Source organism: Struthio camelus, chromosome 2, assembly GCF_040807025.1.
Source record: "Struthio camelus isolate bStrCam1 chromosome 2, bStrCam1.hap1, whole genome shotgun sequence".
NCBI lineage: Eukaryota > Metazoa > Chordata > Aves > Struthioniformes > Struthionidae > Struthio > Struthio camelus.
This window is the reverse complement of record NC_090943.1, coordinates 48,270,525-48,294,804: the sequence shown is the minus strand read 5'-3', so window position 1 is coordinate 48,294,804 and position 24,280 is coordinate 48,270,525. Positions and strand designations below refer to the sequence as shown.

Sequence of the window (24,280 nt, the reverse complement as noted above, 5' to 3'; positions counted from 1 at the left end):
GGGATCATCATTTATTTCGGGTTTGCTAGCACTTCATTTTGAAAATAAGTTTCAAAAACATACTCTCAAGAAAGATCTACTATTAAGACACTGATGATTAAAATATATTGGCAAAACTATGTTTGAACACAGCGTGTCCTCCTATGAGAGGTTTTAAAAGCTTGCTATGTTACAAAAATCTCATTAATCTTACTTGCATTAAATCTCTGCTGCTACCAAACACATTCAAATGTTATTTTAAAACACACCTGGAGGCATTCTGACTGCTCACGAGGGAAAAATTGCATTTGCAAAGTTGAATTAACACATTTGCACTCTTTAAAAAACACAGTAAAAATAAATGATTAGTAAGCATTCTATTTTAACATCATCTGTGAGTTATGTACTGATTACATAAACCACTAGAGCCTATCAAAAAATTTAGCCACGTGCTTTTGCTGGAAAAAAATGAAATTTCATTAAAAACATTTTTTTGAGAAACAATACTAATTTTGAGTAAAATTTTTGGCAAAACATAAAGCAAGTGTTTCATTTCATTTCATTCCAGTATAACCTACATTCAACATTTTGGCTCAAGTTTTAACACTCTTTCTGACAGGTTGCCTTGCAAATGTTTGACAGGTTGAATGAATTCCTTTCATTTCAGCTACTTGCCTCTCTTCCATACTGACTGCAGGTTTGTGTTTGCTCGGCTTTGCCAGCAAGCACAGAACAAGCTGCTCTTTTTAGTATCAGCACTGTTTTGAGGGGAGTGCTGAAGTTACAGGTAGTCCTTCTCTGACCTCTCTAATTCTAGTAATTACAATACAGAATGAGGCAGTTATCCATTGAGTTTTAGATTCACAAAAACTGTTTTCAATTCCCATTTTGCAAGATGAATAAGCAGGATTTTAAGCACTAAAGACCAGCATCCCCCAAAGTTAAATGGTAAAAAAAGATCCTGTTCTCTCCCTTCCCCCCAAAAAAAGAGAAGAGATATTTCTAAGGTTCACTGGCAGTCCAAGCAGCTATGCTGGGCCATCATACCCACAGTCACATTCTGAGACATGTGTTAGTAAGTGGAAAACTTCTGCAACAAGAACAGCTTGAAAAGATGCAAGGAGCAAGCATAAATGCACTTTGCCCAAGGCAAAAACCAGTAGGTTAGCGGTACTTCTCTGTTCAAGTCCAGTGCTACACTAAGTTGTTCTCAAAGAAACTAAGCACTCTCAACAGGAGAGTGGCCAAGAGGGGTCAGCCCACTCAAACGTAGGGTATTTTTTCTGGAAAGGATGTGGTCAGTGCTTGTGGGTACTATTCCCAGGGGAATGGCAAGGTGCAACCATTGCTGTCAAGAACCAAGAAGCTTTACAATTGTTAGAGGTGGTGCTGTGCAGAGAACTGCAACGTTACAAGTACTGAAATTACTTGAAGCATAAGGTTATTAGAGAGAATAGCAACTTTTAAATGCCAGAATACCTGTATGAACAGGGAGAGAGTGGAAACTCCAAAAGCTTGCACCTAGGCAAACAGACACCAGCCTCTGTCTGTCATTTACTCAACATGCCCTTCAAAAAGAAGCTTTTCAATGCACTAGCATGTTTTGAAGAAGCCTTTGGCCAATAACGATGATGTAGAGATCAGCCACAGTGCTCTCCAGTTCTTGCACTTCCTGGAGAGAGAACTGAGAGGCATCAGACTCACTTTCAGGAAATGGGCAATACTGTTGGAGAAAACCTAGCAAGTATCACCCCAACTATTGTTCTGGAATTCTTAGCGTTCTGCTGGAAATCCTTAAGAAGGTGCACTACTGACTTTCAAACACCCAGACCTCATTCTGAAGTGACTTAAGTAATTGTTCATGGATATTCAGAATACACTGCTACCATCAAGCAGTTGTAATGCAGATGGTATGACCACCATGGGAGATGCTGCACAAAAGAACAAAAGGTCATTCTCCACTTAGGCCAGGCTGAATGACTAGATTGCTTTGTCCCATTCTGGAAAGAAATACCCTAGGGAGGATAAAGGAGGCATATTTTCAAGTTACAGGGCAGCTGTTTTATGAGCTTGACCCTTTTTATTACTGGCAGTTGAGAAAAATATATGCTGACTGTGAACCAGCTGACTATGCCCCTTGCTCAGGAGCAAGTATCTACTACCTGGAATCTCTTTTTGGTGGAGCATGTACCATAACATCCAACAGATGGGTGTGCTTCTTCAGAGTACAGAAAGGTTCACTTATTAGAAAGAAAAGGCATTAGAAGATACTGGCCACCACCTTAAGAAAGGAAGTTAGAGCACAAGGATGAAGGGATTTTTATATAAAGGTCCCCTTGGTGGAAAGGGTGAGGGGGTGGAGAGAGAACTGGGAAGGGTTGCACAGAACAAAACAAACAAAAAATGCCCCCAAAAAACATACTTCTGTTCCTTTTTATGTTTAAGCACAGTTTTCTTCCTCTACAGTTACTGTGAAAAAGTAAGTTCTTTTGCATCAATATTTATTTCTCTCTTTATTGCTGCTATCTGTGTTGTGTTTATTCTGCTGATATGGTAAAGAAAATGCTATAGGGAAATTCATCTTTATCTAAATTATATAACTTTGTTTTTTCCTGCACAAGTTCCATAAAAACAAACAAAAAAGCTTTTTTACATCAATAAACTTTTGTTTTCTGAACTAGTCCTGATATTGTCTAGGTAGTTGCATTTTACGAAAAAATATATCCTTCACCACTATTTAAAATTTTATTTTTCCTTAAAATAACAACGACTAGTTATACAGTATGTTGGACTTATTACTGTCTCTGTATTTCATGATTAGAAAATAATTGCATCAATAATTATTTTTCCCCAATTGTCTCTCATTTGGTTTGCCTGGGTCTAATTTCAGTGTGGAAATTAGATGCATCATTCATCTGATGTATGCATCAATCCAGAGGACGTAATATTGGGAAGATCTTAAAATGCCTGTAGCATAGGTAACTAACCTAGCCCACAAAATACAAGTTATTCTGTTTACTGTGTAGTTGTTTTGTGTTTCTGGAACTTGGACCTTTCACAAGGATAGACTGCTGACCCATCTCCAGCCTCAAGGGCCAGTGAACCCTTTTGTCTATTCATGAAACTTTGATCTGTGCAGAAGCTAAAATACTTATCAGTGTAGCTTTCATTGCCACTGGAACATCGTTGCCAGAAGGAATATAATTATTTTTATTCTATCATCTACTTTAGATTGATCTTCTGGAAGATGGGAGGAAAGGAGGTTTTTGATGAGGCACAATCAAAGAAGCAAAAAAAAGAAATAGCTAACAAGCTAAAGAATCAGGACCTCTCTGTTCTTCAGTTCATAAGACAGAACCCAAATGGGCCCCGGGGCCAGAAACTGTAGTCTGGCGTGTTTCTTGCTCTGTGCTCTTCAGTCTGTCACAGGACAAAGTCCAGCCTCTCCTTCGAAAATGGGTCTTTTCTGCTTGCTCTAATGCTGCAGCATCCTCACACACTAGTATTACAGCACTGGGACTCACCTATAAACCACTGTCATTCCTGAGCTGCTCAAGGATTAACTGACTGTTCCTTGCTACTGGCAGGCACATCTATAGCTGGTCTCACTCCCTTAAAACAGGAATTAGACAAAATGCTTCCACACTTGCAAGAAAACAGATGCAACAGAGCAGAGCACTGATGTGAGGCAGAGGGAAAGAGTCTCTGGCATCTCATTCCACTTTTACCAGTTAGCTACTTTCCTAAGAGGAATCACATGTTTACCGGACAAGGGTCCATCATCCTAGTAGCAGACAGTACCCATTTCCAGTGGCCCAACATCTATGCTTGTTTCTGGATGACAGAAACTGACAACACCTTAAATGGGACTCCTCTTCCTCCAACAACCCTGCACCCTATTGTCCTTAATTCTCTGCTACTGAGTTCATTATGCTCACTTCCACCCTTCAAATCAAAGTCCTGCCAGCCTCCTCCACCATTCTCTGCCCTGAAGGACACCAAGAAAATCTGAAATCAACATCCATGGATTTAGCATATTCCCTGATCTGGATTCAGAATGGTTAAAATACTTTGTTTTGAGGTATGCCAAAAAACACACTGAATACATCAAAACAAAGTATTTTCAGAATATAGGGAATTATTTCAACCTATTCAATGGACTATTTCCTCTCAACACAAAATATGTAAAGAAATGTTGAAGAGAAACATTTCGTAACTTTCTAAAGACCTTCCTTAAAGTCTGAGAACTTCAAAACGACAGACTGTCATTCCAATATAAAATGAGCTTTTCTGAGATTTTAGCATTTTTTACCATATAGGAGTTTTTAAACAAGCTCTAATGATCATCGTTCACATCTGTCAGGGAACTAGAAGGCTGCGTTCCCTAAAATCATTTCCAAAGGGACACTAACTCAGTTTGCAAATGGATTTGAACACGGAATAGTTAGCCCTGCTGTACCAGGTCAAAAAGCAATTATCTTAGCAGTAATGAAAATATGGACGTGTTCACACCATCTAAGGTTAAGGATCCCAAACGTAATCAATGCAACTGTTCAAAGTAGCTATATTAGGAGATTTGCTCCCCCCGCATTAATATCCTATTTTGTCATGTAACTTAGAAGATTACAGCCCAGTTGTGTTAATATCCCTCTAGTATCTACGTCCCAAGGGAGCGGTGGTCCAAAAGCACTGAAAAAATAGACGTCACTTTTAACATAAATCTCACATGGCAGAACACAACAGTATGTATGTCTGGATGGCGTTAGAGAGGGATGTGAAACACACTTGCATGAAAGTATACAAACTGATTTCTATGTAACATGTGAGCCCACAGCATGTTTGCCCCAGGGTTTTATATCTGCACTGTTTTGGAAGTTGAGGGAGGGTGGGACAAGAGGGGAGTGGAGGACGCTGTTTGAAAGTAAAATATATGGCTTAAATTACCATGACGACTCTTAATACCAAGAGATGTATCTGTAACAATCTGCATGTATTTAGCTAGAAGAACTTGAAAATATACTCCTAAAGTAAACGCTTCAATATCTTTTTGCACTGCCAATGTATTATTTTTAAATACAGATACTTTACACTCCATGCACTCAAAAAACTAAGGCAGTAGAAAAAAATCTCAAATTTCTATGCATCTTTGAAATACATAGCATGGAATCAGTCAGAGGAAATCTAAAAAGGCCATGGTGGGTACTTGCATTTAGACATCCTAAAACCAGCCAATACTCTTCCTCAATCCTGTAAAAAGGTTCGAACTGAAAGCATTAGAGAACTGCCGGGGTTCAGACTCGTACTGAAATTCAGACTAACCTTTTACTATGGACTATGGACTAAACTTTTATTAATGGAACAACTCTGAAGAACAAGCGATTCGGCATATGCTATTACAGTGAATGCACAGATGCAGGGATAGGAGATTAAGTCCTAACTGCTGACATGTACACTCATACTGGAACAGACTTCCAGCTGGCACGTTATAACCAAAGGTGACTGTATTCACTTGAGCTTAAGGTTCCAGCGGTGACCTAGTTTTGCCTGTCTACAAAATAAAAACAGAGATAGAACTACTAAAACAGAATTGCAGTCCTGTTCCTTTTAGAATTATCTAAAAAGTACATGAGATGCATGACCAGCTCCTGGTTACTTCACACAGAAATATTAGAGAAAGGGAAAACAAAACTATCAGGTGGTAGTTTCAATTGTAATTTGGGTTTTATTTGTTATGCTTGATTATGGAAGACAGTGCTGACCTAGATAGAGATGTTCTACCACATGAGACTATGTGGGTTTTTACTAGAAAAGGCAATGTATTATTTCCGGGCTCAGTTTGTCCAGAATTAACAGAGCATTTTGTCACATGCAATTTTAGTAGATGTTTTAAAAAGTGATCTCCAATTCTACACAAATATCAAAGAAGGTTACGCATCTGCATGTGGAACACAAAGGATGTGTTCACAGCAAAACAATGCAGCATAGTGTAAAAATATCTGAGGTAGGAATATATAGGTGAATTACTCTTTGCAGCCCCCTGCTATTGTGTTTCTGATATCTAAGCTAGTTTAGAAATTCCTATCTAGCATTATACAGTTAGAAACTCCTACAGTATACTGCCATTGCAGAACCAGCTTTGTGGAATCCTTGTACGCTACTGAAGCTAATCCCATACAATTCTTCATTTCTGTGATCTCCACCATTATCTCTATGGAAGCATTTGCTTAAATAGGTGATTTCAGGAGAAAAATCTAGCACCTTATTTCCTTAAATTGCTTTGGAATGCTTGTTAAATATATCATAAAACACTTACACAACCAAATGAGAATATTGTGTGGACAGGAAATTAAGGCAATGTTACACTTTCCACATGCATACTTAGTTCTCAATGCAATTATTTCAATAACTTTTAAAAAGTTCATGTCAGTGTGTTTATAATTTCTGTTTATGTGAGTTACTGTTTACTTGTGATGGTACTTCAGTAAGAAAAATAATTATAGTGTTGAAACAAACATACACATCCCGGCTTACTCATTCATAGAGCCCAAAGTTCTTTAAAAAAGTGACATTATAAACAAATTATGCATGCACATACAAGGACAACACACATTACAATTTTCTGTATTACTAGGAATATCAGAAATTTCAAACTGTCTGCAAATAAGACTATCTTCCTGGTGTTGATTCGCATACATTGGTGGATTAAAAGGACAGATGAATCAGTTAAAACTTCCATCTGTCTACCTCCTGCCTCAAGTAGTGATGGCTTAACAGAAAGTGAAGCAGTATCAGAAATGCTACAGTTTACAGGCCAGCATGTAGAAGTAAACCAATGCTGATTTCTATTTATTTAATACCATGGGCTGTACACTGTACAGTGACTGTTCTACACCCCATTCACCCACCCAAACTGTGGGCACAGCAACCTCCTGGGCAGAGGCAGAATAGCTTTAATCAGCTAAACTGAATACAATGTTATAGGAATTTCAACATCCCTGGCATTTATTCACCTAGAACTGAAGTAGACAATCTTCCTGATTTATCTTTCTTTAACGTCCCTATAGCTTTTCACTGTTTTACAAGTTAGTTGCTCTTACCTGTTGTTTGAGTGCCTCCAGAGATTCAAATTCCAATCTAGCCAACTTTATCCGGATATCTCTTGGTTTATCAGGAATTACAAATGCCATGACAAACTTCATTGCTAGTAGCATATGCTGGAAAAAAGTAAGGAGAAAAATGCTGTTTTATAGAGCTGGAAACATGGAGAAAACAGCATAACAGTTTTGCAAATTTCACTAATAGATGTATAAACAATTATTTCTTGTAACATGTACAACAGTGATAACATACTGTAACAACATCGAGCACCATCTACTCTATATTTTGTCTGTTTACAGTTATTCATACTTTGAGCATAAGGGTAATTTGGTTGGTTCATTTTTTATCATAATCTTATTTTCACTATGTCCTGTAAAATTCTAATTTAACTTTGTATTTGTGATTCGAGATTAACTACTAGTTTTTTAAACATGCTACCGGTCCATAGAATCTGAATTATGCCACACAGCATATTGTGGAAAATATAACCTCTATATGTCACAACACAGGCACAGTGTAAAAGTATGCTGAACAAACCCAAAATTTCTGCATTAGAAAAATTATTAAAATCTAAAAGCACTCCTGAGTTAGCATCAGAGGAATATAAAACGAAATAAATACGAGGTTTATAATCAGGATCTCTAAAGTGGACAAACTCGGGAACAGCAGCTTTCCATGAACTAGAAAAATGCTCTAAATATAAGATGCCAAATTAATCATAATTCATCACAGAAGACTGTAGTCTTATTTAAGAGAAAATAGCTGCAGTTCTGTTGAACCTAGTGCTTGCTGACCAGCTTTTAAATTTCACTTAAACATGCAGCATCATGATCATCTCATCAAAAATAAGTGCCAAACTGTCAAGTCAGTGTTTTGGTTTTGTTTCTTTACATATGTCAAATATAGACATCACTTAAAGAAGAATCATTAAAACGCTTGTTCTGTCAACACGCCTCCTATTTGCTGGCAGGAACTTGCTCCTAGCTGAGAAAACCCTCACCAATAACAGCTAATACTTTATGTGTATTTAATTTTAAGTGTGCACATAGGTTCCACTGACATGATATGTCAGTGGATACTTACAGTGGATACTTACATGATACTTACAGATATGTGATTGCATGACCAAGCTATTTCTTGAAGTACCCTGAATCTTCATAAAATGGAACAGAACATTGCATCTTTCTGAAATAGATTTTGCTAAACTATGCACTCTTGATGCTGTTCGGCACACGAATAACAATGTAACAGATCAAAAACCCTGAGATTCTGGAATTATGTGGGCAAGAAGCTAACAAAAAGACTACAGACTTCTTAACAACAGAGGCAGTGAAACTCTAAATACACCAATTCCAATAAGAAAGAGTTAAAATAAGAAATCAGGTAACCGTAACATTAACAGAACAACAAAAGGTTACAAAAAGAAGCATGTACGAAATTATTTTTAAAAATCTGTTACAGAGAAAAAGCTAGTAAGTTTAGGAAATAAATAGATAGCGTAAGGAATAAGCATTTGTTAAAAGAGGTAAAAGGAAGGCTGAAAATTAGTTTAACAGTGAATGCATCAACAGTGAAGTCCTGTTATACAGATTAAGAGGTTAATGAAGAGATTAGCATGTCTGCTGCCTAACGCGAAATGTTATACCACATCATTAAAAAACAGTTATGTCAACAATGAAACATTCTCCTAGTTGTACGAAAGTATTCTTTTCCCACTCAACAGTATCTGCTCCTAAGGAGCATTTCTTGTGGGGGGAAAAAAAAAGTGATAGCCAGCCAGCAATCAATGTTTTATGCTGCAAATACATAAAAACTTCAAAAAGAAGAAGGAGAGAGAGCATTGGATGAATCTCTTAAAGGGAAAAAGGTAAAATATTGAAGACAAACAACAATAATAAATAAGACAATATTCCTATGCAGGGTAGAATCATAAGGGATCACAGCTCGAGGGGGAATAACTTATCTACAGATAATGTTTTTGCTTGAAAACAGGAGAATAATCAGATCAGAGTCACAGTAAATCAAAATGTAAATAATAGGATTTTGTTAAAATCTTACACTTAAGCCAAAGGACTGATAGCACTAGCAGAAACTGAGGGATTTGGACATGGAAATTGGAAAAGTTACAAGGGAGCTATCAGCAAAAAGGTAACTCAGCATCACAAAAGGTAGCTTATAGCTCCCAAAGTCCTTTGCACTGGGGTTCATCTCATTTCGGTAAACGAAAGAAATAAAGAATCATATATTAAATATTAGAACAGTAATTGTTTAGGCACTACCTCTTGAAGACCCTTGAAAGCAAACTAAGGTAGGTACTTTCTGTACATAGTAGCTTTGATGTATCTCCAAGTCCAAACACTTTTTCAGAAAATAAATCAATATTATTTCAGGGACATGTTCAAAAAAAAGAAAAAGAAAAAGTAATGCAACATAGACACCAGCCGACAGAGTTTTCACTATTTTTGACATGGTGAGGAAGGAACGGGAGAAGAGACATCTGGGGAGGTCAAAAACAAAGCAATAAAAATGCTGCAATTAATCCTGGAAAACCCTGCGGTTCTTAAAAGAAGATTCAGGAGGACAACGTGTTTTAATTACTTCTACATGTGAAGAGTGTTATTGCTGTATCAACTAAAGGAGGCCTGTCTTTAAATAGTACTCCAAAGACTTTTTTGCCAACAGGTTACCTGTTATCCACATATATTGAAAAACTCCTCTGATCCAAAGTAACTGCTTGGCAGAAAATAAGTCAGTTTTCATGTTAGCACACAACCTTAAGGCAGAACGTGACTCAAAGCCCTCAAGTCAGAGACTGCAAGTTAGTGGGACTACAGTGGGGGAAAGGTCACTATTTTTGTTTGCCTTACTGTCACACTCTTTTCTAGGCATCACTATGGGTCACTATAAGAAAAAGAAGATTCAGTTAGATAGACCTTTGGTTTCCCCCTCAGAGTGGCTTTTTAATATTCTTTCATGTCTTTCAAAATAAAGATTGTTTAGCTACAAGCTGTTCCAAACTAAGTGAGAAGTACATTCTATCTGCAATGTTTAAGTGCATAAATGAAAGCTTCAGAAAATGTGTTGGATTTAAAGATCGTAAATTCAATCCAATTTCACCTCATAACACCTAGTGAACCTGTTCTGAAATATCGAGGGTTTTCAAACCAGCAAACAAAAACCCTGACCTTAGAGCTACAGCTTTCATTTGATAACATCTTTCAAAAAAGGATTTACTGAGACCTCTTGCACTCTACTTACAAAATAGGAGTAACATTAATAAAATTGGGAAAGTAGCCGGAAGAAATGATGAATGTGGGTCATATGATTCAAGCAATCTGTTTAAAAGAAAATGTACATAGTTTTATTAACAGTTTATATTTCATTTTATAGTTGCCATTTGACTAACAAAATATAAGTAATCGTTCAAGAGAAATTGAAGAAAAACTGGAGAGATGAGTAGCTCTATTACTTTATCATCCATAGTATGTACGGCTTTCTTAATCTTGTTTTAGTGTAATTCCTGCATTTCAGATCCAAGAACAGGAACCATCTGTTTTCAGAAAAGAGATGTCTTAAGAGTATAGTATAAATCACCGGAATAGACATCTAAATTCTCTTACATAGTATAAAGTTAGATGAACACAAATATGAGTATATTTAAAAAAAAATTTAAGTTTATCCAAATTTGCTACACTAGTGAAAACTTATTTGTCTAATATTAAATTTCCTCATAAAACTTTTTTTTTTAAACAACAGTTACAAACAAAATCATTTTTTCTAAATGCAACCATTAAAAAGAGATGTTGTTTCCAAGAACATGACCTTCATAATGATTATGAGAGGACTATTTCACTATGAACAAAACCTAGGATAAAATTAACACCAGCTGTAGGCTACCTGTTGCCAACAGCAAAGTACCCTCCCATTTGGCAATCTGCCAAGCGGGTAGACAGAGAAAGAGCAATGAGTCTTTCACCCTTGATACAATGTAATGCCATCAAACTCCTTGTGGTCTCATGCCAGGTACTTAGAGCACCAGAACTATTCTATTTTGCAAAGCTACTGACAAGGGCAGGAACAGCAGCTGTGTTTTGCAGCAGTGTCCCCAACCTTGTCTCTTCCAAAACAGAAAATGCAAATTAGGGTTAAATTCTTCAAATTTTGAACAGCTAATTTGATTTGTAGCGATCTGCCTGCAGCAATTTCTGTCAACGTCTCCTCACATTTGAAAAAAAGACCAAAAAGCAGTAGCTGTATTGCTGATCAGCAGATAAAGTGCGTGCCCAAGAGTCAGCTTAGAAAGACTTCAAAAGAATTTCATATCAAAAGCCTGTTCTGGAATCTAATATTTACAAATACTTTTAATTGAAATCAGAAATCTAGATCCAGTCTAGAACCAGTATCTACTATAAAACCAGATGGTCATTGGTCAATAACCCTTCACAGATTAGGAACTTTGCACAAGACTCTACATTTGAGAATGATACATGACTTTGAACCTCTATTCTCTACTGATGTACACAGAATACCTTTGTGAATATCAAGGAAAGAATCAGCACAGGATTATGTTATTGTCAGAGCAGAACACAGAGAAATCATAGCATTCTCTGCTAGGACTCTGGATCACAGGATTCTGACATTAAACTAAACTAAGATCAAAGACTAAGAACAGACCAAAGAATATATTAATCTTTCTGTGGCAACAGTTGCTAGCTTTGAGGGTCTTGCATCTTTCTGAGGGTAAAAGAAAAGAAGGGGAGGGAAATGAAAAAGAATTCTGTCAAGGGAGCAATACAGACAAAGAAAAATTTCCATAAATCTCAGGATGTTAAATTCAATTATCTTTAATAGATAGCAATAAAGTAAATTTATGAGAAAATATTCCTGCAATATACATAAAAGAAAGCATGACTAAACTTTTCTTCCCACTTTTAGACTCCACTGTTTTCATTATAGAGACTTGTTAATAGAGCAGAATCACCAAAGCAGCAGGACTTTTAACAAGGGCCTTTCTTCTGCTACTCTGATAAATGCTGCTTTTAAAACCTCAAAACCTACATGTTATTATGGATTTTTTTATAAGATGTGAGCAGAATTTGTCTTAGTAAGAATCTCTGATATTCTCTTCAGAACTACAGGGTGGAGGAAGAAGAGAAAAATGAAAGAGATTATTTCACATTGATCCTATTTCAAGGCTTCTTCGTATCTCCCATCCAGCTTCAGACTCTCTCCTCTTTCCCCTCACATACACATGCACACGCCTAAAGTCCAGATTCCTGACACAGTCTGTGTGCTCCACCTGCCCCTTCTACCCCCAAACCAGCATAACCCATCTCTTCTGCATTTCACTCAGGACACAGCTTTCTCCTCCTCCCTGTCAAAACTCAAGGGCAACACTAAGAACAAAGCCCAAATCTCTACGCCTCTAATCTAACGCCTCTTGCCACTGTAACACACGTATGCGGAAGTCTGCCTCAGCTCTCAGCTGGAACATGCTCACTACAGATGAAATTTTCATGCACCTAAACCTGCTGTCCTCCCATATCTACGAGGCACATTAAATAAGGAGCTTTCAGAAGCCTGTACCTTCACCAAGTTTGGGTGGTTTTCTCCTAGGAATATCATAAAGCACATTCTTGAGACCAGAACGAGCCTTTTGCCAACCTTTTCGTTGCTACTTCAGAGCACGGATGTACTGTATCTTCTCAACATAATAGCAATTATATTTTTTAACAGGTATAAAAATATATTTTCTCCTTTCTTAACAGGGGGAAAGCATACGTGTAAAAACGCAAAAACTCAAAACTTCCAAAATGAGAGAGAGACCTGGCATGGGAACTTTCAGCCTGCCCAATTAAAATGTGGCCAAGATAGACACAACTAAACAGTGGCTTATTACAAAACACGTCAGAAATCTTAAGCAGAGATGATATTATCCAGTCCCTTTATTACTTGCAACAGAATGTCAGCTTCTTCCTGTTAGTTGAGGAATACATTTTAAAAAAAAAAAAAAAATGAAGGCTGTCCAAAAAAAAAAAAACTGGTGGCTACATTTATCAGGCAACATATCACAGAGCACTGGAAAGATAAGAGCACACCAGAATTCTCCAGCTGACTATACTAGCCTCGTTCAACAAAGCATTTGAGCACTTTAGCTTTAAGCATTGGAGCATATGTTTAGTTTTGAGCACATCTGTAGATATATTCAAGCTCAGAAAAATAGAAAATTAAAAAATAATATACAAGTCATTTGCTCAACCTGGGTCTTAATATTCAAGAGCTGAACCACAAAACATATTTCATTTATCTGGTAGTGGCATTATGTGACATGTACAAAAGTCACCTGTCTTAAGAGATGAACACTGGCTTGCATAGAGTCTCTCATTACATTTACATTTCTGAAATATTACATGCAGATATCATGACCTATATTTTTATTATCAGTCCACTATAAAACCTCACAAGCAAAATTGAACACTGAAAACTATAACAGGCTTAATATGTAGTTCTGAGGCATACTTCAGTCACATAAAATTATTAAGCTACACCTTGAGAACCAGGGTTTTTTTGTTACTGTTAAACTAGATTAGCAGCACTGGCCCCGGTATCACTGATAAACCACCCTTTTCAATTGAGTCTTGGCCTCATATTTCAAGGCTATTGATTTGGTTTCTTTTAGAAACAGTATTTCTTTTAGACTATTGATTTTGCTTTCCTTCTTTAGAAGTAAATTTATTCTAAGTACTACAACTACTTCAAATAACTATCACTACTGAAAATAAGCCAATTGCAGACCAGCACTCCCGAGTGAGAGACTTCAACAGATAAGCCAACATAAAAGATGAGAAATAAAGATAACTTTGTTAAGAAGGAAAAAATAGAAGGCATTTCAAATATCAGCTTTTCGGGAGGGAGTGGGGGATAGTCGCTTCCGTCCGTACATATTTTTGGACTCACTTCCTGTTTAAAAAAAAAAGCTGTAAGAGCACCAGTTAGAAAGGAAATAAAATAATCCAGTACTACTTCTGAAACTTAGTCCTACTCTTTGAAAGACTTAGGAGGTGTTTAAATGAGACTTTAAATACAAATCATTAATTGCAATATAGTAAACAGATATACTGTACCAATGCACGTGCTAATAAAGCTGAAAGCACCAATAATTTTATCAACTACATTTTTGTCAAATTTTTTTCATCTTATTGCACACAGTAATTCGATTTTTTGAAAACAATTTTCTAATCATTCATAAACTGTATTTCTCACTAATTTGTAAATCACAGCTGCAATACATCATATTCAGTCACCAACGAACTGAAGCAGTATATGGTTTTATTAGTCTTTAAGAAAAAAAGATTTAGATGATATACTGCTCCTCTCCCTAATTTTCTCCAACAATTACAGTTAAGAATGAGGCAGGCCTGGCATTATTCTCCACCACTGAAATCTATAGAAATTCTATCACTAACTTGACTGATGCTGCAATAAAGCCGCCAGCTTTATACTTCTCAGCTTTTAAAGATCCGTTCAACCTTTTTATAGATATTTTACACTGGAATTTTTAGGCTTACTTTCACATGACTTTTTCTGTACTTTCCATGAATTAAGTACTTTTTTCAGACATTCAAGTACAAAAAAGGAGGAGGCAAGGGTTGGTAAGGCAGGCAGCTTTTTCTATATACCCAAGCAAATAAACATTGCCAGTCCTTTCCAAGGATCCCTTCCACTATGTAGTTAAACCAAGTAAATTTTCAAAAAAGCACGAAACCTTTATCAGTCACAATGACAGAAACAAATGTACAAAGTGGTGCAAGCAAACTTTGACTCACAAAGCTACAGAAAGGTAAGGTTAACAATAAAATAGAAAAGATTCTTAGAAAGGAACTACACTGGTAATGAACAATGATAAAGCATACCAAGAAAACACACTCCCCTCTCTTCATACAAACTGCCATTTCTGGATCTAACACTAGACAATAAACATTCAGCAGGTTCTAGAAATATCTACTCAAATAAAGAACTATAAGGAAAACAATTTATGATAGCATCTCATATACATAGACTTCTGATTGATTGCAACTGGGGAAAAAAAAAAGTTACAGGTACATAAACTCAAACCCTAGTTGCTCTGGTTGTAGAAACACGGCATGTTCTATTCTCTATGTTCTATGACCCAAAAATATTTTATGATACAGCATACTTGCAAAACTGTTTTCTCAAAACTGTCTATAAAAATACAAGGCACACAAATGAGCCTTTCAGAAATGTTCTAAGACATCATTTTTCTCACGTTTCATTCAATGTGCAGCCAATTCAAAAGACAAATGAAAAAAAGCACTGCAAGGGTAAATTTTTCTTTCTCTGAACTTTTAAATATTTGCTGATAGTTAATTTTGCAGCAGTCCAACAGTCTTTAAAGCAGTGTGATAATGCACCCATCTATATGTTACCATCTGATAATCCTGAAATGTTTTGGCGCAACCCTTATCTAAATTTATGGACAGCGTTTAATAGGAACTGGGATAAGAATTGCCAAAAGCCAAATTAGCTAATGCTGAATGTAATGAACAGTAAAGCTTTGATCATGCTCTGAAATAAATTCTAAGCGTAAAGTGGAAAAAACGATGCCCAAGGAATTGAAATTGGCATTATGATTAATACCAAACCTTATGAAGTGCCTCTTAGTTGATTGCTAACATGATATATTAGCTCCCATTCTGACAGGTATACTTTATTGTCAAAATGCCCTAATGACCACATTAAGAAAAAAAAGGGTTTACAATTTTCTATTAATCTACAAAACTTACAGTTCTTTCTACCTCTAAGCAACATATTTTTCTGCATGAAAAAAAGATATAACAAAATTAGAGCACATCTAATTGTAATTATGTATTCTAAGAAACTCATTTTGTCAGAACTCAGAAATTCATCCTCAGTTACATGACTGAATGACCTGAGATTAGTAAGGACATATAAAGCATTAGTTCTGCCAGAGGTTTGAAACTACTTTAAGCCAGTTCAGAGCTACACAGGAATTGTCACCTATGGTAGGCATCACCGTTTCTGACAATTCCTGCCTCTTGCCCCAAACAATCCTCGCGTGACCTAGTCCAAGCCAAAGTGGACAGGTATAAGACTCCCAATTTATTTTGCTTACTTATTTTGGACAGATTCTGTGATATCAAAATGTACAGAAATTGAATTAAAACCAGTCTTACAGATGTTTTCTCCCAGAATTCTACCCTAGTTCTGGACACTGTGAGATTATTAACAGACTTTTTGATCTGACATTTTTCTTCAGTTTATACTAGGAAAAGGTGAAGTTGAATCTATATTAGAATTTCAACTATTTTAATGATTAAAGTCAATGCTTTTCATCTGTCATCTTGACAGCAATTAACATAAAAAGTACCTGAGGTTTAGTTTCAAGAGAGAAGTCTCGGTCCGTTATTCTTCAGAGATGATATACGGCCAAGTTTTTACTTTCTCGGTGAACAGTAAGTTATGTGACTAGATGCATCTCATTTTCTATTTACAGATGTTTGCTTATTTCTCCCACAAATATCTGGCTTTACATACATCTGCCTTACGATGCTTTGAAAGCTAATTCGTAAGAGCATTATTATTGCTTCTGAAAAGCTTGTCCACCACACAACACCATGAAAAGGCAAGTAAATAACTATATCTGAAAAAACACATTTAGAACAAAACAGAGTATTTTACACTGCAAACACATCTTCATTGAATAATTTATAGTTTTGATGTAATGCATAGCTTTCCTCTCTGTATTCATCCTATTGTAAATAGCATGTTTCACTATACTTTTATTGAAAGTTATATGTAAATTCTGTAGGACACAGCATATTTCTTATCTGGACCAAAAGGTGAATCATGCCATGCTAAATAATGAACAAAATGTCATGATTCACCAGAGAAAAATAATGACATTGCAATATATCACAAGGTAAGCTGCAGATTAATTATTGTCTCTGTTCCTATGGGACTTTAATAAAAACAAATAAATTGAAATGGGTACAGTAAAACTATCTGATCTAAAAGAACGGGATTCTGTAGGGAAAAGTTAAATTAACAATTTTCATATTGGAAATTCACTGTTGCATTTTTTCTGGAAAAATTAGAGGGTTTTTTTTGGGGGGGGGGGTCAGAATGATACAAAGTAAATCATTTTTTTGCTTTTTAATAAAGGTCAAAAGAAAAGCCTTCTATCCAGCTGAAGTATTTTAATTAAACATTGCAGTAGGTGTTTGGATATGCTGCCAACTCCTGAAAAGCTCACATAAAAATTGCATCTCTAAAATATCAAGATCTGTAAGTCCTCAAGCCCTCCTCTGCCTTCTCTGTAAACCGTATTCACAAATTATCTAAGATTTTCTCAGTTTTGGAACACCAGTACCTGCCCTAGATATATTAAAGTTCTTCCTCGAGGCTGTTGGAAACTAGCCACACAATTCTTAAGTCAGCTTTTATGGCCATGGCAGACCTGCACAGGAGAATACAGCCATGAGAGTTTAGCCTTAGCTGCTGACCTTCTTGAACTTGTTGGGAACATGATTGGTCTGCTCAAGCTGACTAAAAGATAACCTTAATACGTGAGCAGAATTTCTTGTCCAGTAACTGTCATTTTCAAGACAAAACACTGCAGTTAATGCAGATCCCTTTATAGGTATACATGTACGACATTCAGATGTAATCATGTTTTTCAGTAGTCACACGCCTCATGGCTGTACATCTTCATACGCTCATACAGATGTACGCTATGAAATCTTAGGTGCAGACTCTAGCAGAGAAGTGGGAGAAAAAGAGAGTGCAAGAGAGGAAAAATAAGCTGCATTCTCCCCACTGGTCAGAAGCTATAGGTAGCAAGTCATTCTACCAACTCAGAATAGAAATCAGAATATCAATGTGAAGACGAGAAAATAATAACCTTTCCATACAGCAGGACATATACAGCTGTATCAGTGTAGTACTGTTTTCCAAAACTAGACTTCCATCAGCATAAACTAATGCTTACTTCTTGACAAACTCAGTGGGCACCTGGGACATATGAAAAAATGTCACATTTCTGAGACAGGAAGAGGTTCTCAATGGAATTGTGATGTGCAGGACAAAGGAACACTAGCAAAAATGATCCCTCTGAGGAAGAAGTCCAGCAAAGCGGGCAGGAGACCTGCATGGATGAGCAAGGAACTCCTGGCAAAACTCCAACAGAAGAAGGAAGTCTACAGAATGTGGAAAAGGGGACAGGCCACTTGGGAGGAATACAGGGACGTTGTCAGAGCGTGCAGGGATGCGACAAGGAAGGCTAAGGCCCAGTTGGAATTACATCTGGCAAGGGATGTCAAGGACCACAAGAAGGCCTTCTTCAAATACATCAATAGCAAAAGGAAGCCTAGGGAAAACGTGGGCCCGCTGCTGAAAGGGGCGGGTGCCCTGGTGACGAAGGATATAGAGAGGCAGAGTTATTGAATGCTGCCTTTGCTTCAGTCTTCACTGCTAAGGCCAGTCCTCAGGAATTCCAGACCTTGGAGAAAAGAGAGGAAGGCTGGAGAAAGGAAGACTCTCCCTTGGTGGAGGAGGATCAGGTTAGAGATCTTTTGTCCAAACTTGACATCCACAAATCCATGGGCCCCGATGGGATGCACCCACGAGTGCTGAGGGAGCTGGCGGATGTCATTGCTAGGCCACTCTCCATCCTCTTGGAAAGGTCCTGCAGATCAGGAGAGGTGCCTGAGGACTGGAAGAAAGCCAATGTCACCCCAGTCTTCCAAAAGGGCAAGAAGGAGGAGCCAGGAAACTACAGGCCTGTCAGCCTCACCTCCATCCCTGGAAAGGTGATGGAACAGCTCCTCCTGGAGGCCATCTCTAAGCATGTGGCAGTCAAGAAGGTGATCAGGAATAGTCAGCACAGATTCACCAAGGGGAAATCATGCCTGACCAATCTGATAGCCTTCTATGACGGGATGACTGGCTGGGTAGATGAGGGGTGAGCAGTGGATGCTGTCTCCCTGGACTTCAGCAAGGCTTTGGACACTGTCTCCCATCACATCCTTGTAGGCAAACTCAGGAAGTGTGGGCTGGATGAGTGGACAGTGAGGTGGATTGAGAACTGGCTGGATGGCAGAGCTCAGAGGGTTGTGGTCAGTGATGCAGAGTCTAGTTGGAGGCCTGTAGCTAGCGGTGTCCCCCAGGGGTCAGTCCTGGCTCCAGTTTTGTTCAACATATTCCTCAATGACCTGGAGGAAGGGACAGAGTGCACCCTCAGCAAGTTTGCTGGTGATCCTAAACTGGGCGGAGTGGCTGACACACCAGAAGAGGTGTACCATTCAGAGGGCAGGCTGGAGAGTTGAACAGAGTTGGTTCAGCTCTCTGAAGTTCAACAAAGGCAAGTACAGGGTCCTGCACCTGGGGAGGAATAACCCCATGCAGCAGGACAGGCTGGGGGTTGACCTGCTGGAAAGCAGCTCTGCACAGAAGGACCTGGGAGTCCTGGTGGACAACAAGTTAACTATGATTCAGCAATGTGCCCTTGTGGCCAGGAGGGCCAATGGTATCCTGGCTTGCATTAGGCAGAGTGTTGCCAGCACATACTACAATAGTAGTACACTACAATACTAGTAATCACAGATGTGGTTAGAACTTTAAGACCTTTTGGGAATCAACTTACAAAAAGGGCTAAGCATCACTTTGCTGCTATGAAACTTTATCACATAGGTATAATCAGCCATAAAAAAATGCAGCTTGCTCATTCTCTAGCTGAAGTTATCTCAGTTGGGGAGACCACTTCCAGTTCGAAATGAATTAAGTAGCAATTCTGAGCAGGGTCTGAAAGAGGCCTCAAGCAGGTAATGCTGAGATGTCAGACAAGATCTTGGACCAGTGACTAAATCTGAACACAGTAGCTATAACGCAACATGCAAGAAGGAGCATGACTGTAGAGGTAGACTGGAAACAGAGACTGTTCAGATATGAATATCAACAGAGCTGACCAGTACTATCACAGAAGGTCTGAAAAGTCCAGGGATTGAAGTAACAAATCATTTGTGCCTGTTACTGCTCTGCTAATCATAACCAAAATGGTTGACATAGTGCCAAAAATGACTGATTGTCTCAGTTTCAAAAATTACTCTGGGAATCAGAGAAATATGTTGAAGAGGTATTACCTTGTCACAGGAGTAACTTCTAGTACTAGCGATTTGGCTTTGCTCTGAACCCGGAAGACTATATTATGGAAGTATATATCCTGCAGACCTTGAGTCTTCAACCAGTCCAGGCCTTGCACAGATGGAATGATCAAAAGCAAATATTTATCTCCTGAATCTGGGACCAATTTGTACTTACTCATTTTACTAATGACTAGACAAGAAAGTGATTCTCCTTTAAGTTAAGGAAACACTGGATGTAAAACTTTTCTTCAGCTTCTGGATGAAGCAGAAATGCCATTCATTTTTGCACTACCCTCAGGTAATGAGAGTTCTCCAGAAAGGAAAAGGGGGGAAGAAGAAAGAGACAGACAGAGAGACAGAGAGAGAGATGTGGAGAAACGTAACACTATAGAAATGTATAGCATCGACTAAGTCTCATGCACAAGAGCAAGTCTAGAAGGACAGACAGCCTTGGAACTGGCTCTGATACAACACATTCCCATCAGGTCGCTGCCCCCAGTAGTAACAAGAGACAGCTTAGTATCTCAAAGACCTGTTGTCTCCAAAAATGCCAAGACTCCTGGGGTTGGATAGTCAGCTAATCACCTCACAAAACAGACCAGATAGTCCCAATAAATTCAAATAATTTCTGTCTGAAAAGATAAAAGTTTATAAAAGTGAAGTGATGGAAGACCATATATAGCCCTTCAAATCTTCTTTCCAGACCCAGACTCCCTCAACACAGTCACCTGAATTTTAACTAGGAACAAATTAATAGATAGCACAGTGAAAAAGCCAAAACACAAGCAGAAGTTTCAGTGTTTAAGACGTTACTTTGCTGCAACCTTGCCTTTCCCTTAGAAGTCCATTCAGAGCTATTACTTGAGAGAAGAAATCCCTAAAACTTCTTGGCTTAGATTTTATCTTTTTTTTATATTCTTGATCAAGTGTTCTTTGATAACCTAAACACACATTCTTACTCATAAAAAAAAAAATATTCCCCATATATCACAAAATGCAAGAAAGTAATACAATGGAAGAACTCGTACTGGAACGTTTGAGAGATCTGGCACTATTTGTGTTTGTGTGGTTTTTTTGTGACATAATAATGAATAAAGAATTGTCTTCTAACATAGTGAATTGTCACACAAAATCCAAAAGGTTAAATGGATGGCAAATAACAGGCTCATATATCAGTTTTGCTACTTTATACTTTTTCCTAACTTCTCAATTAATGTTTTTAATATTTTTAGATATTTATACAGTTTACAATAATAAGGGGGTAGATTTGGGTTCTCCTGTTCACTAACCCTGCTTAAACAGCGCAAATGGCCTTTGTTGCCTACAGAAGATCAGTAGAGCATTCTCCCTGTGCAGCACACCTGAAAGCAGCAGCCTTCCCACAAAGTGTGCGCTTCCCCAAGGCATGCAGGGCTGGGCCTTGAGCCATATGAAGATCGAGAGGAGCACAGGGCAGCATGACTGACACAAGGTTCCTAATCCGCTTCCAGGTAAGACCATCATATATTAGTAGCCAACTACATCCCTACATATTCTTCAGTCCCTCATGCAAACACATCCCACTTGCAGTGAAGATTCAAGACCAAGAGCACCTGCTCCAAACAGTAGAATTTTGATCAGTCATGATGCCATTAACTGTCAACTCTAAACAAGCAAGAGGGCAAAGATTTAGGATTAGAAAGGAATGATTAGTGCTGAATGGCGAAACACAAGTGAACCTTGATGGCTCCTTTTTAGAACTCAAACATTGTTAATAGAAACCTTCATTTTTTCCTGCAAAAGTCATTTAACGATGAGGTCTGCAAGAAAGAATTAAAATATGGCAAGAAAAAAAAAATCAAACTGTAGCCCACATCTCTATTCTTTCACTGAGTATAGAGGCAGAGCAAGAAAAAAGTGGACTATGTGGCTTCTAGAGTATAACAGAATATCAAGCATTATCAGGACTGGAACAATAACTTTGGAAATTAAAAATGAAAAGCAATCCTTTATCCTCAAATATCTCAGCTGAGTAAGAGCTCCTAGAGCATATGCTGAAAGACAGTCTGAGAAAACAACAGCATGTTGTATTTCTGCTGGCACAACCAGCAGTGCTGTAGTTCTGAAAATCAGGTAAATGCTACTTTCATACCTACATGTATGCTTGAAATCAGACATCTATAATTGAGAAGTTCTGTCTTACTGTACTATGCTTACAAGTGTCCAAGTACTTGGATTACTGAAATAGACAAAAAGTTATGAATAATTATCCTGAAATTTAGACAGGCCAGGTTGGATTAAAATTTTTGTTAAGTAAAAGTCAATGAAAGTCATGTATGAGATCATCTTTCATCTAATTTTAGTCAACTAGGAAATCAAGTGTAGTCAAACCTAGCATACAGATGTCCTTAGAGCACAAATCATTCCATTCTAAACTAAGTGGCACAAACAAATCTCTGGCGATGCCCATACATTCTCACTGAATGTACAGTAATCTAGACAAATAGCTTATACCAGACTTTTTAAGTTAAAGTTCAGGGAGATTTATGTTTCCTCATTTTTCTAAATTTAAGAGTAAATACCACAAAAACAGATAAATTCAGTGGGAAATAAACACAGTACACTATCTTGAGTAGAAGAAATATTCAAACAGCTTTCTATGATACTGTTCCTGCTGAAAAGGCACGTTAAAAAAAAGATCTAAATGTAACTTGCGCAGTATAAAATGTGAGGTACAGTTTCCAATTACTAGTGATTACTGAAGCTAAATACTAAAATTGCTAGATTGCTTAGGCTGCAAAGCTGTTATATTTAAATACTTATTCATGGGCAAGGGCTGCAGACAGAGGCCTCACATTTTAGAGCTTAGAAGACAGGACATCTCCTCTGTACTTCTGAATAGTTTTAAGCATAATAAGAGGATTCAATAACAGTAAGTAAGACTTCAGAAAACCTTTAACCTGTATACGAGAGATAAAACATTAGAGGAAGCTTTGTGAAGTATTTTCATACAGAGAAAGAACGTTGAGATTACAGTATTGAGTAATGTTTTAGAAAAGGTCTTCGTGCATATTTTGAAGTGTTAAATCATTTTGAAATTACTATATTCTGATTATAGGTCACTGGGTTATCAGGAGATAAAACTCTAACCTTTTTATTTTTCTGACTTCTGCAGAGAAAAAGAAGTTGTCCATCTGCACTAACTCAAACACCATTCTTGAAAATACTAAATATGCAAAGAAAAAAAATCTTTAAATTTGAAGATAGAAAGTCAACTGTCCAAAAAATATAAACAACTTTGTTTTTTGCAGAAAACACTAATTCCAGCCTTTACAGCTAGTAGCATCTCCAGATGCTACAGGGGGAAAAAATGACACTGAACAGAGGCAGCCCATAGAACGTATCAAAAGCTACAGAGGAGGAGTTACTTAAGCTTGAATAAAGCACTAGGTCATAGAAAATAGGATGCTATTCCGTGGTAGGTAGCTGGAGAAGTCTAGTGAACTACCCTCTCTTAGGAACAAGCCTGTAGTTAACAGCAAGGCCATACAGAATTTTCAAAAGTACTGTAACCTCATGGCTCCACCAGCGAAACGTGGTACAATTCAGCCTTTCAGCTCCTGACACTATCACAGTGACTTTAACTGGACACCAGTGGCTAACTGGTGAATTAATATATTATTCTGACAATTTCGGTCATGACTCGGTAAACCAAGATCCCAGATCGGTACATCCCAAATATTCCCACAGGTATCTCAAGAGAAAGCCAGGAACGATGCATGATAGTCAAGCTTCTGGGATGGAGCTATGAAATACTCATTTCTTCTTCACGTACAGGAAAATTGCTGACTTTCTTCACTTCTCTAAAATATTAAGACCACAGGGCTTGCTGGATCTGCCTCTTCACTCAGGTACAAAGGCTATTTTATTGCTGAGGAAATAACTGCCTTTTCTTGCTGAAAAGAGAACTTCAATCACACTAGTGTGAGCCCCACGTCAGCAAGGTTTTTTTTTAAGCTCAGTTTTACTGGTTAAGTAGTCTA

The 24,280-nt window shown here is 37.6% G+C and overlaps 1 protein-coding gene across 5 annotated transcripts in view; it reads right to left on the bottom strand.

Annotated features, from left to right (window-relative positions):
- Positions 1–24,280, bottom strand: part of ANO10 (anoctamin 10) — a 133,183-nt gene that overhangs the window by 40,112 nt on the left and 68,791 nt on the right. For 4 of the 5 annotated variants that reach the window (XM_068935542.1, XM_068935544.1, XM_068935545.1 and 1 more), the window contains one exon: positions 7,077–7,193. In XM_068935542.1, the coding sequence (XP_068791643.1) occupies positions 7,077–7,193 (117 nt within the window). Of the gene's footprint in view, positions 1–7,076; positions 7,194–10,418; positions 10,628–24,280 lie in introns of those variants that run through there. The other variant, XM_068935546.1, reaches the window with a different exon arrangement.